This window comes from Asterias rubens, chromosome 17 (assembly GCF_902459465.1).
Source record: "Asterias rubens chromosome 17, eAstRub1.3, whole genome shotgun sequence".
Taxonomy (NCBI): Eukaryota; Metazoa; Echinodermata; class Asteroidea; order Forcipulatida; family Asteriidae; genus Asterias; species Asterias rubens.
The window spans coordinates 8,335,915-8,349,779 of record NC_047078.1 but is presented as its reverse complement, the minus strand read 5'-3'; the positions used below and the strand labels follow the sequence as shown (position 1 = coordinate 8,349,779).

Genomic DNA, 13,865 nt, shown 5'->3' with positions numbered 1-13,865 from the left:
CCAGATGTTCAGAAGCGCGTGAACTCCGTGATGTGATCCGTAGACCTGAGTAAGTTTTTCATTTCCTTATAACATTATTTCAGGATACATGAACATTAATATTGTTCTAGACGCGCTAGAGTAATATCACTTGCTGGTCACTGTGGCCAAGTTCTTTGATGTTCCAAGAACACATAGGATTGGCTGTTTATCTTTCACCGAATGATCATGATGTAGCGCCTTTGAACAACAGGCGGCATCCCAGTTGTCTTTTATACATGAGACTGGTGGGGCAGAGCGACTTAATGGCCAGTTTAGGCACGGGGATCTTGCCAACCGAGGGCGCTCTCACTGTATTTTTCGGCCGCATTTTTTTACACCAAATTAATAGCCTCTAAGAACCTCAAGTTGTCGTAACTCGTTCAATAAACATCGGTTATATTTTTTCCCCCGTTTATATTTCTAAACCTTTCGACGGTGCGTGGACTTTTTCTGTTTTCCTCCGTCAGTCAGGAAGTGATAAGTCAAGAAATATTTATAAATTCTGTATGAAAGACGATGGAAATTTATTTGTTTTTATATAAACTCAGAACTTTGTCACTCAGAAAAGTGTATGATGAAAGTAATTTTGGATCGGAAAACTTTGATTGTAGGTAGATGTACGAATGTAAACGTATTGTGGTACTCACTAAAAGGGATTTGAAGTGTTAATTATTTGTGAAAGTTTGTGTTTAAAAATGGAACATGAATCAATATTTTTATGAAACAATTGTTGAGTGCAATATCTCATACTACCTATGGAAATAGTGTGAATATAAAAGACAATGTATTTAATTGATAATGAATGTAAGTTATTTATTAATACAATGTACATTACAAAATGTAACAAACATGTTTATGAATTAAAAAGTGGAAATAAAGTCAAACAATAACTGTCAATATTGTTTGTTTTTTTATTTTTAGTAGACGTAAAGCGATGGTAAAGCTTCAATAGACCTTTATCAAGCTGCCTCCATCTTGTTGATCATGTTCCTCGTATCGAAAAATGAATGTTTATAATCATTTCACAAATAGGAACCAGACTGTTTCTTATTCCAGCCTCGGTTGTGTGACAAGGGTGTTTTTTGCTTTAATTATTATCTCGCAAATTCGACGACAGATTGAGCGGCAATTTTCACAGGTTTGTTATTTTATGCATATGTTGAGATACACCAACTGTGAAGACTAGTCTTTGACAATTACCAATAGTGTCTACTATCTTAAAGTTTAACACTACTATCTTAACAGGTTTGTAAAATTGCAACCTAACAGCTAACCATTCTCCAGTCAGATTTGTATGTATAAATTTACTCCTTGGTGATATTATGAACTCTGGTCAGTTCATAGAGTCATATGAGAACTAGAGGGCGCACTGGCCTATATACGTGCCCTGGCATGTGCGCAGGTGGCCATTTTCTAAGTTGATAAAACAGACATCTCACAGCATGTGTTTGTGCTGCCATTTTGTATGTTGACAAAACAGCATTGCGTAGCATGCAATAAACACATACTCCAAAATATATTTCATATTCAACGCACATACAGAATGGCACGCGCGTGTCTCGTGCGGTCCTCTAGTTCTTATATATAACCCTATGGGTCAGTTTGATAATTACTTTGTTTAGTCCGCAATTTCATTTTTACTAATAGTATTCGTGGTGATTGGGTTCCACACTGGTAGTCATGGTGATTATGTTTCATACAGGAGTGCCATCCTTTGGCACATTAACCTGCTTATCATCAACAGCGCCCTCTTGTGACACTCCAAGTTGCAAATCTCCTAGAGCTGTTTCAAGTCCTTTCAGTTCTGTGGACCCATTGTTCGATGCAACGGACTTAAAATGGTTACCAGCTCCTTGGAGGACACCAGTTGCTTTCAAATCTTTTATCCCTTCCCGGATGAGAATATTCAAAATCCAATTTGGGTTCTTCTTTTTGATTGGCTGAAGAGGTGGGTACGGGTTGCCACAGTATTCTAAGAACGCCATTGCGATATTTCTCTCTCCTTCGTAGCCGGGTACTCGATGGAGTTGCGTGTAGTTGCTCTGTCGGCTTGCGAAGCGAGGCGCTAGAACTTTGAAGAGCTTGTGTACTTGTCTCTTGTCCTGCAGAATCATAAAAAAATTTACTCAGTGATAAACTATTATGATCATACCAACTTATTGTAGAGAAGACAATGAAGAAATGTTCAATTTAGATGTTGGAGGAAAAACACCACGCAGTCAGGTACGGACTGAAACCCTAATCCACATGAAAGGCTTTGGTTTATCAGGAATCGAACTCGAGTCCTCGGAGGTGAAATGCGGGGAAGAAACTACTGAGCCAGCCTGATAGCTGCAACTATCCATACAGTTACTCAACTATCAGTTGGACTCTGATAAAAATAAATAGGTGTGCCAGGCCAGCTAAGCATGGTTGCTTAGCATTATTGAATCACTTGGGTTCAAAACATGGGGATAATTTTTAAAGATTTAGGTAACAGATAACTCCTTTAATAACAACCAACTTACCGAGAGCCAAAAATCTGCAATCTTCATCGCCTCTTCGTCGGTGTCTCCTCTCTTGGCAATATTAATCAGCTGGAAACAACAGGTAAACAACATATGTAAACAAGTAAACAACAACAAAAGTTTATTATTTCACGGTAAGCTATCTACAGTGTATTTATTTTAATTGGAAAGTAATTTCTGTGCCATTGCATTGTGGGCAAGTACTTGATCATATGTTTGGGTATGATCACACCTCCCTGATGAGTGTTGGGAAGGGATCTTGACTCAAGAAATGCAAATGGCATCAAGTGACCAACGTGAATCAAATGGAATCCATACATGACACAGGCAGAGTATGGACATGATAGACCAGGTTTTTAACTGTATCAAAACTGTTTCATTGTAATACAGTAAATAATAATATAAATTATAAATAATATGCAATAAAAATAATTAAAAATAGTATTTTATTTACTCAACCAAGTCAAATCAAAAATTTTAATTTTAAAAATGAGATAATATTTTTGGTAAAAATTAATTAAAATGTGTTGGTAGGATAAAGGATGTTTTCCCAGAGTGTTACAAGTACATTATTTTGAAAAATGTCAAATAATATTTATAGAAATATATAAAAATGCTTTACCCTCTCTGCATATTTCTGAGTTTCATGTGCCTTTCCATAGGGCGCCTCCAATCGTTCAAACTTCACAAGCGTAGTCACCAAATGTCGAAGTAAATTTATTCGTTGTTTTGGCCCTCCAGCCATCCGACGGTAGATCTTACCATGCCTCATTGTAAATGAGGTATAAAGGACAACTTTGTTTTCAAATATACTTTGCAAATTCGAGGAATTGTTTTAAAAAACGAGTGCAGAAAACAGAATTTTGCGGTCGACTGTGTACAAACACAGCACACGCAAAATTTTACTTTAGGAAAATAGTCAGGCACCCAATAAAAAAAGGTCTTCATGGTTATAATCAGCGTGTTTGACGTCTAGGTAACTTATCATAGACTGGTACCGTGTATATACACGTTCTTATTATACATTGTAGCGAAAAAGGACACCAGAGTTTCATTGACGGCGGAAAACGGCGGAAAACTACCACTGCCTACAAAACATGCTTTTGAAGTTGTATTTCTCCCAATGGATTCTACCAAAACTGAAAAGGAAAAGGGTCATGGACCTGGTAGTCACAATTCAGTAGAGATTGAAGGCGTCAGTTGGCCGCCTTTAGTGTCTAAAGAAAGTTTAAAGGCAATCAAAAACTTTGATGTCCGGAACGATGATGTTTGGATTGCTTCTTATCCGAAAGCAGGTCAGTTCTTATTCATGGGCGTGGCCGGGAGGGGTGGTTGTTTGTTTTGGAAAAGTTTCCGTATGGCGCCACCACTTTTTCATTCGAAATAAAATAAGGAACAGTTTCCGTATCGCGCCACCACTTTTTCATTCGAAATAAAATAATATAGTATCTAATTTACCTGATTGATATATCCCTTTTTGTAAAAATGAGTGAAAAAGTGGTGGCGCCATGCGGAAAGTTATCCCTAGCCCTGGTGGTAGGACGTCAGTCAGTGCCACTGCACTGACGTCCTGGGTATAAAGGTTCTTATTTACATAATAAATTACAATAACGATTAACAATGTTGAAATGTGAACACTGGGTCACTGACTACAATCAGGTAAAAAAATAAAGAAAATTGTACTTGTAGTACAACAAGTACAATTTTCTTTATTTTTTACCTGATTTGCGAAGTTGAAATTCCGTTCATATATTCATAGTGTCCCTCACTATATTTTCAACGAGTTTACAGCTAACAAATATATCCATGGAAGAAATTATTTCCGAAAATATGTCGAAGTTCTGCACTGGCGATGTTGATCATCGTATACCAATTGATAGTGTGAGCCCGGTTACAAAGTGAGTTTTTTTTTCTTAAAAAATATTTATAAGCAACAAAGCCGTCTGCCGCCATCTTGCTTTTTCATAGGGCTTCTTCTTGTGGACGGACAACAGAGGGCGCTTTCCTGCGCGCGTATATTTTTTCCTAGGACAGATGAGGCCACTTAGCATGCGCCAACTTAACGGCCTCATCTGTCCTGGGAAAAAGATACGCTTCCAGCACATGGAGTCTTGGCACAAGACGTCTATGCTCGGGATAGACCTTTCTTTTGTTGATAAACAAACCGCCTTGGTTGGCATGGTCGGCCGAATGTTAGTAAAACATTCAATCGTAAAAACAGATGTTTCAACAAAATTCAACATTTTCTGCAAATTTTCAATTAAATAAAATACCTCTCATAATAAATTGCTTTGTTTTTTTTAAACAAAATAAAAAAATCTTGTTACATTGTTACCAAAAATAGCGATCTATTCTTGATTTGCACTTATGGCTTTCTATAGTTTAAAACTATAGAAAGCCATAAGTGCAAATCAATCCAATCTGGGTTGGCAACAATTCGGGCTGTGACGTTGCAAAAGAAAGGTCTATACTACGTTCTGCGCTTTGTGTAAATTGCTCGCTGACTATTATCCATCTGCTTAGTAGGTGGTTGATGCAAGTTGATGGCGCCACCAGTGATCAGTGCAAGAAAGTGTTTACACGGAAGTTAGTGCATGACGTATGGAATGGAAAACGTCAATTTCAATTTTCTTTTCACAAAATATTAACACCAAAGGAGACAATTCAACAATTTTAAATAATGCGGGCTTGGAGTTCCAACTACTACATGTACAAGGAACATGTGAGTAAAAGTTCAGACTCCCGACTTAGGTAGAAATATTTTTAACAGATTTTTGAAATTTTTTCGCAATGGTACGGGACCTTTATACCCTGGACTCCGTCGCGTTGCATGCAACGGAGGAGTCCAACCTGGGCTAGATGTAAGCAATACATTTTCTCCTGGTATTTAGACCTAGTAACTCGTGCATATAATGAACTTTGTTGTGTCTGTTTATTTAATTATTGTTTATATGTTTTTCGGAGGAGTGGGCTATGTTTTATTCAATAATTAAAGGCACTGTACTACTACGGTACTACTGTGTCCGCCCATTGCATTGGACTTGGTAATTACTCAAAATAATTGTTAGCATAAAAATCTATTGGTAACCAGCTAGCAATGGAGAGCTGTTGATAGTATAAAACATAACAAAAACTAACGAAAGTTAGTAAAAACTCAATTTGGCCAATTGAGTTCAAATTTTAATAGGTTTTTATTTTTATTCATACATGTATGTTGAGGTACGTACACCAACCAAGTGTGAAAAAAAGACTGGTGTTTGACTGGTGTCAAATACGGGTGTCTTAACATGTGATTATTGATTTATTTTTCTTATATAAAATAATGTATTTATATTGGATTTCATAAAAAGCCCTATTTTGTATCTAACTGGGTTGCTATATTATAGGCCTACATGTACATGTGTGCCATGTCATTTTAAAAACACATTTTGTTCATTGGTGTTTGTGCTTGTTTTTATGCCCGTCTTTTTTTCAAAGTTTTAATCGCCTGTGTTTTTTGACACTTATAGTTTTTATAGACTATGTAATTTTGTTAATTTCCTTCTGTGTATTTGTTTTTTTCTAACTGTAACCTTTAGGCTGCAATATGGCGTGAATAAACCAATAAACAATAAATAATTTATCTAAAACTATTTCTTGTGATTTGTTTTGTCTGTCATCCTGTAGGCACTCACTGGGTCGCTGAAATATGTCATCTCATTCTGAACAACGGTGACTTAGAGAAAGTCGACAGACAGCAAGAGCCCTTACCCCTAGAGTTTGAAGCCATGGCGACGATCAGCGAGTTGGCAAAGTTTGGTGGGACAGAGCGGCTTCCACGATACCGAGCAGCTCCGGGATGGAAATCTCCTCGTGTTATCGTCACTCACGTCCCAAGAAGCTTCCTCCCGGACCAACTTTTGAAAGAGAAAAAAGGAAAGGTAGACACAATTTTTTTTAAATCATGTTTAGTAATCCTTGGCAACTAGTTTCGTAGTCACTGTAATATGTCAACACTAGAGGGCGCTCTATTCCCACAACGTCATGAGTTACTCTGAATGAATAAACGTGTATCTGGAACTTATACTCTGTGAAGATATCCACTCATTTCATGGTGGCAGCGCGGTAAAAAAACCATCACTAATGCCAGATTAATACAAACAATTCTAGACATGACAAGGTATTGGTGAGTGACAAATAAACAAGTAGTTGCTTCTTTCTGTACTGTATTGCCCATAAACGTTAGTGCATACGTACATCTGCGGTGCACAAAACTGCAGCGTTTACTTCGTCGCCATATTGAGTCAGTGCTAAACTCTATCAAGTCGCGACTACCAGTTTTCAGTAATCGGTTCATGTCTCCTTAGTTGGGATGGAAACTTCCTTGAGTTATTGTCACTGACGTACCAAGAAACTTTTGAAAGAGATTAAAAGAAGGTAGTCGTAATTTCTTTTAAATCATGTTTAGCAAGTCTGTTCGGCTAGTGTCAAAGTCGCGACTATTTGTTGTTTAGTCGAGTATCGACTACCAATTTTCAACAACTCAGCTAATGTACATGTACTACTAAAATAGTCTCAACTACCTGACTGCTTAAAAAAAAAGATGTTTTCTTTGTTGAACCAATTGTGTCGCTCAGGACTACGTATTTGTGACAATATTACTTACGAAACACATTCAGACACATCCTTCAATCCTATCAGCGTGAAAAATGTAACAATTAATTATTAGGAAGTAAACAAACATAAAACACGCACATGGCAAGAGGGTAAAGCCTAAAATAAAAACAGACAGAAATCATTCAAGACCTAAATAAAGGACAGTGAGGGGGAAGGCTGGAGCACTTGCTTGACTTGGACTTTTTTGTTATGCAAGTCGCCAGACACACAAGGCCTGAAGGCCACTTCAAGGTGTGGGCTTTTTTTGCCAGGGGTTGTTGCCACTTACTCCTGGAGCTGAAACAGGGTTACCCCCTTTACAGTCCATATGTATAGGCTTGGGTATCATCCATGAGAAGCTTGGTTGGTCGAGCAGAAAGCACTTCCTCCCCACCTTTACGAAGCAATCATGGTTTTAACCATGATCCTTAAAAGTGTTTTGCTTAAAGACACTTGTGTAAGTGTCACGACAAAGACTTTGAAGGCAGAGAAGAACTGGTGGAATAACGGCTTAATCTTAGATTTTGTTTTCACCTATACATGTAGATTATAACACCCGTTCGAAACCTAAAGGACACAATGGTTTCATATTACCATTTCTACAAAGGCATGATGGCACACAAACTAAAGGATTTAACATTTGCAGAAAGTTTGGAGGTGAACTGTTTTGGAGACAAAAGTAAGTTAACTGTTTATTTTTTTAAAGAAACATTACAGAATTGGTTTTTGCTAACAAAACAGTTGCTGGCAGTTTACGCACTTTATGTAATCCACCACATACATAAACTGCCAAAATAGTTTTAAAAAGAACGATTACACATTTTGCATCTAATCATCATTAGACCATGTAAGTTTTGTGTATGTAAATCTGTGATCTTAGACAAGTTTGTTTTCTTACCAATTCTTTGATGTTCTTTGTTTTTGCTTCGTCTTTGTGAGTGTGGGTGGTTAGGTATACACTCTAAACTTGGGACCTATACGAAAAGGGACAAAAAAGGTCCCTGAATGCTACATGTAGACCCCTCCCCCTCTGTACCATGCTGTACCCAGCTACACCCTCCCTCTCTGTACCCTGCTGTACCCAGTTACACCCTCCCCCTCTGTACCCTGCTGTACCCAGCTACACCCTCCCCCTCTGTACCCTGCTGTACCCAGCTACACCCTCCCCCTCTGTACCCTGCTGTACCCAGCTACACCCTCCCCCTCTGTACCCTGCTGTACCCAGCTACACCCTCCCCCTCTGTACCCTGCTGTACCCAGCTACACCCTCCCCCTCTGTACCCTGCTGTACCCAGCTACACCCTCCCCCTCTGTACCCTGCTGTACCCAGCTACACCCTCCCCCTCTGTACCCTGCTGTACCCAACTACACCCCTCCCTCTCTGTACCCTGCTTACCTTGCTGTACCCAGCTGTAACCTGCTCTTTGCTGTACCCAGCTACACCCTCCCTCTCTGTACCCTGCTGTACCCTGCTACACCCCTCCCTCTCTGTACCCTGCTTACCTTGCTGTACCCAGCTGTAACCTCCTTTTGCTGTACTCTGCTACACCCTGCTATACCCCTCCCTCTCTGTACCCAGCTACACCCCTCCCTCTCTGTACCCTGATTACCTTGCTACACCCTCCCTCTCTGTACCCTGCTGTACCCAGCTACACCCCTCCCTCTCTGTACCCTGCTTACCTTGCTGTACCCAGCTGTAACCTCCTTTTGCTGTACTCTGCTACACCCTGCTATACCCCTCCCTCTCTGTACCCAGCTACACCCCTCCCTCTCTGTACCCTGATTACCTTGCTACACCCTCCCTCTCTGTACCCTGCTGTACCCAGCTACACCCCTCCCTCTCTGTACCCTGCTTACCTTGCTGTACCCAGCTGTAACCTGCTCTTTGCTGTACCCAGCTACACCCTCCCCCTCTGTACCCTGCTGTACCCAGCTACACCCCTCCCTCTCTGTACCCTGCTTACCTTGCTGTACCCAGCTGTAACCGGCTTTTGCTGTACTCTGCTACACCCTGCTACACCCCTCCCTCTCTGTACCCAGCTGTTAGCGATTATACCCTTTTGTACCCTTTTCTGACAACAGAGAAGATAATCAATACTTGTTTTGTTTCAGTTAACTATTCATCCTGGTTTGATCATGTGCTTGAATATTGGGAACATCGTCATGACGATGGAAATCTGGTTCTTAAATATGAAGACATGAAACGAGTAAGTATCTATTGAACTAGTAACGGCCAGGGCTCAATTGCATGGAACTGCTTATTAAACACAAAAGCCCTCTAAACACACAAAAATCATGCCTACCAGATTAAGGTTACCAAACTTCCATGTCACATGAACATTGTGTGACTGGTATACTGTTCGTTTCTGCTAAGCAGAAATCTTTTAAGCAAAACTTTTAGTTTTCTCTTAGCATCTCTATGAAATCGAGCCTGGGTCACACAGGACAATTTTTACGAAGCAAACACAGGAGAAGTTATTTACAAATTGCAGAGACTTAGATTGCTATGTACTACTTTATTTCTTAAACACAACGAGAGTCATAAGCAAAATTTGAACGAGGCAATGTTTGTTTTTAAAGTTTTGATATGCACAAAAATTCAGGTAGATGTTGATTGATGGTTTTGGTTGTTATTGACACAAAGGACACACGAGGAGCCGTCATTCAGATAGCAGACCACCTAGAGCGCCCTCTATCAGATGAAGTGATTGATAAAATAACAGGTTTGGTTTCTATGGAGAAGATGAAAACAAGATATCATGTAGCTGGTGAACCTAGAGAGTTTAAGGACGATGGGACAGCCATCAAAAGTGGTGCACCAAACCTCATGCGAAAAGGTCGGTATTAATTGTATTTAGTAGATGCTCAATTTGCATCTGGGATAAAGAATTTTAATGGTGTTTTTTTACCAATACACCGATACGGTGTGTTAGCACTGTATACTCAGTACTTTCCTGAGTCTTGTGAAAAAAAATATCATAGGCATATTACTTGGGTGGGATTTGAACCCACAACCCTTGCCATTCTAGAGCAGTGTATTGCCAACTAGATTACAGAGATTGCCCAGTAGCTAGAGCCAGTTCGAATCCTATTTTAATTGTATTGTACATAAATTATATTTTGATTTATTTGAGGAAAAACTCCATCTATTTGGAGGGCTCTCTTTTTGTTTTGTTCGTTTTTTGGGGGTTTTTTTGAGCTGAAGGTAGGAATTGACATTCCTCTTAAAAGATGGAAGATCGTAGGATGAAGGGAAACATGCACCAGGCAAGGAGTTCCAAAGAGATGCAGTACGAGGGAAAAAGCTACTGGAGTAGCTCTTTGTTCTACATCTCGGCACAGCCACAGTATAAGGATGAGAACAAGCAGAAAGCCTGGTCTCGCGCTCAAACACCCTGACAGGAGGAACACAGTTGGATAGACTGGTGGAACATTTACCATGGAAATATCTGTAAAACAGGCAGAGGCTGGCTACAGACCTTCGGTGAGAAAGGGGTTGTAGTGTAGATCCTAACTCTTCTCCAACCAGGTTTATAACACGCTTCTGCACTCGATCCAGTAAAGATAAAAGGCAGGCAGAAGCTCCAGCCCAAATATGGCAACAGTACTTCATGAGGGGACATATAGTTGTCTTGTACAGGTAGAGAGTAGCCTCAGGAGGTAAGAACTTCCAAGCTCGAAACAGACAACCTACTCGCATGGAAGCACTCTTGGCGATACCCGAGATATACACCTCCCAACCCGTATTACTGGAGATGTCAAGTCCAAGCAGGCGCAAGTGTGAAACCTCAGGCAGAGTAGATGAGCCCATACAAATGGAGGGAAATGTACCATCTTTAGAGCGTGAAAGGGACAGTAGTTTGGTTTTCTTGGAATAATAGTCAAAAGACATCAATCTGTTATTGATGTATAGCCAGAGATAAAAAACAAGTTTACCGTACACCATTGGAAGCGGCAGCAGAGGGATCACCTTCAAGACACTGGACACTTTTTATGGTAGTCATCAAAAACCAGTCTTCTCACTTGGTGTATCTCAACACATGCACAAAATAGCAAACCTGTGAAAATTTGAACTCGATTGGTCGTCGAAGTTGCAAGATAATAATGGAAGAGAAAAAAAACCTTGTCACACGAAGTTGTGTGCTTTCAGATGCTTGATTTCGAGACCTCAAAATCTAATTCTGAGGTCTCAAAACCAAATTTAAATATTTTAGTGGAAAATTACAGCTTTCTCAAAAACTACATTACTTCCGAGGGAGCTGTTTCTCACATTTCTTTTTACTATCAACAGCTCTCCATTGACCATTAACTACAATTATTTGAGTAATTGCCAATACTTTCTAGTGTCTTTTTAAAAGATTCCTTCTCCTTTTTTTCAATGCAGGAATTGTCGGAGATTGGAAGTCTGCGTTCACTGTGGCTCAGAATGAGAGAGTGGATGAACTCTACAGAGAGAAGATGAAAGACACAGATCTGGAGTTTGATTTTGGTCTATAAGCCGTAAGGGTGGACCACACTAAATCGGCCGAAGTTCACGTGCCAAGCTGATTATCTTAGAGTGTAGGCCCTCACAATCTTTTGAATAAGAACGTTTTGTGGGGTCATGCAACTTAAATAGATTGTGTATTTGTAAGAATCTGTCACAACCTCGTGTTCTGGATTTTCAACTGTCGAGGAGATTTGATTAAATTGAGCATTAAAGTTGGTCCTATTTAGCTTGGGAATTGGAGGAGTGCCCCATGTAAAATGGCAGCAAGTCGTTTTGGGAAAAAAGGACTTTTTGGTGGTGTTTTATTTGTGGGTAATTAGCAAATAAAATTATTTTAGTATTGAAAGTATTTTAGTATCGAAACAAATAAATCAAATTGTTAATTTAAAAAAATTCAAATTATATAAGCTTTATATGTGATAGACACTTGATGTTAGACCTTTTGGTTGAATTAATTCTTTGTATTATTCCTTTCAGAGTGGCTGCACAGTATTAATGATTACATTATTTCATTAAGTAATAAATAGGAACTTCTTATGATTTTGAACCTCATTATGTTACATGGAATGGTCACAGCTAAAATTTTATTATGAAAATATTCGAATTATATATCTAAGCCAGTTACAAGACAATGTTTTGTTTAATTGTTAGTTTGTTTGGTTGTTTGGTTGTTTGGTTGTTGTTCATTGATTCGTTCGTCGTTGGTTTGTTCGTTCAATTTTTTGTTCGTTTGTACGTTTGTTTGTTTGTTTGTTTGTTTGTTTGTTTGTTTGTTTGTTTGTTTTTTTTTTGTTTTTTTTTTGTTTGTTTTTTTTTGTTTGTTTGTTTGTTTGTTGGGGTGTTTGTTTGTTTGGGTGTTTGTTTGTTGGGGTGTTTGTTGTTTGTTTGTATTAGCACGGGTTGATTCTAGTACAATATTTTTACAATAATTGAGATTATTATCACACCAAAAATAGATGAATAAAATACTTTTATAATTAATGCTAGTTTGTTTAGTTTGACTTTTATTAGGGACAGTAGTTGGTTTGTTTTGATGATGTGTAAATAATAATGATTTTAATTCTCAAAACATTTATGTTATGGAATATAATAGCTGCTATGAAAGCTATAAACTACCCCACCCGGCCTTAAAGACACTGGACACTATTGGGTTCTTTTCTCTTGGCTTCATGAATTTAGGTTTCAAAGATGGTCCTAACTCTATGGTCCTATTAAAATATTTTGGCTTTGGAAGTGGAGTGTCACTGGGCTTCATGAGCTCATAATGTTCTAGGGTGATAAGTAAAACTCCAAGAACGGCTGACCTGCCAAAAAATTGAAAAGAAATCTGTGGTTAAACTGTGTGAAAACAAATCGGATTTGTTTCAAGAGGCTGAGAGACTTTAAAGTTTTTTGTTTTTGGTTTTTTTTTTTGTATTTTGTTAGGCTTGGCGTTTAGCATTGATCTCTACATGAGTTTATGTCTGTGGTGCACCCACATAATACCGTGCACCGTTAAAGTTGAATAGCGTCCTCTCGTGTTCACCATCGGGAATTTTTGTCACGCGATTACAAAAATTTGAAGTAGCGCCCTCTTATATTCACGCATCTTTTATAATAATTATTATAGATCGATAAATAGGCCCCTTTTTTCTTTTCTATAACCAATACTCCAAAACGGTTGTCTTTCTCTCAGTTTGTCTACGTTTCTTGCGAACATTTGTAACAAATTCGTGTGAACAAGATTTTTCTGTGCTAAGAAGCAAGTTTTAATACTTCCAGGCTTTATGAAATTGGGACTAGTGAAGTGTGCTTTAGAAAACCAGCAGAGCCAGTTAGTTTGATTTGTAAATTGAGAAAGTTAATAAAATAGTGATGCTTCGCAGGAAACACGATAATTCGACCAATTCAATTTTGTATAAACAACCATAATTATTCTTTTCAACCGACTTTCTAGAAATAGAAACACTTTTTTAAAAGATCCCGTGCCCCGGCGTACGGGGATTTCATTGAGAGTTTGTGTGAGGTCGTAAAAAATACTCAACAACTGATAAGCTTTTTTGAAAGTGTAACCAAACAGTTCTACGTTGTAAAAACTGAAAGTTTCGTTTGTTTGCACCCACGGTCTTTTTGAAACGGCTTTTGAAATCGAGTTATGGAAACAATGCCCACCCGAGCGTTATTAATCTTTAAATCCCTTTGTAGAAATGGAGCAGTCCTTGATCGTGCCTGCG

General features: G+C 38.7%; 2 protein-coding genes across 2 annotated transcripts; one reads left to right on the top strand and one right to left on the bottom strand.

Annotated features, from left to right (window-relative positions):
- Window positions 1-1,160: 1,160 nt before the first annotated feature.
- Window positions 1,161-3,443, bottom strand: LOC117301528 (39S ribosomal protein L17, mitochondrial-like). Its single transcript, XM_033785549.1, has 3 exons — window positions 3,151-3,443; window positions 2,529-2,597; window positions 1,161-2,123 (listed from the first exon to the last, which is right to left on the bottom strand). The coding sequence occupies exons 1-3, from the start codon at window positions 3,298-3,300 to the stop codon at window positions 1,716-1,718; spliced, it is 627 nt and encodes a 208-aa protein (XP_033641440.1). The 5' UTR covers window positions 3,301-3,443; the 3' UTR covers window positions 1,161-1,715.
- Window positions 3,444-3,595: 152 nt separating this feature from the next.
- On the top strand, window positions 3,596-12,356 carry LOC117301248 (sulfotransferase family cytosolic 1B member 1-like). The gene is made up of 6 exons (XM_033785118.1): window positions 3,596-3,823; window positions 6,195-6,448; window positions 7,710-7,842; window positions 9,276-9,370; window positions 9,808-10,000; window positions 11,548-12,356. Exons 1-6 carry the CDS (start codon window positions 3,652-3,654, stop codon window positions 11,658-11,660), a joined length of 960 nt encoding a protein of 319 aa, XP_033641009.1. The 5' UTR covers window positions 3,596-3,651; the 3' UTR covers window positions 11,661-12,356.
- The last annotated feature ends 1,509 nt before the right edge of the window (window positions 12,357-13,865 follow it).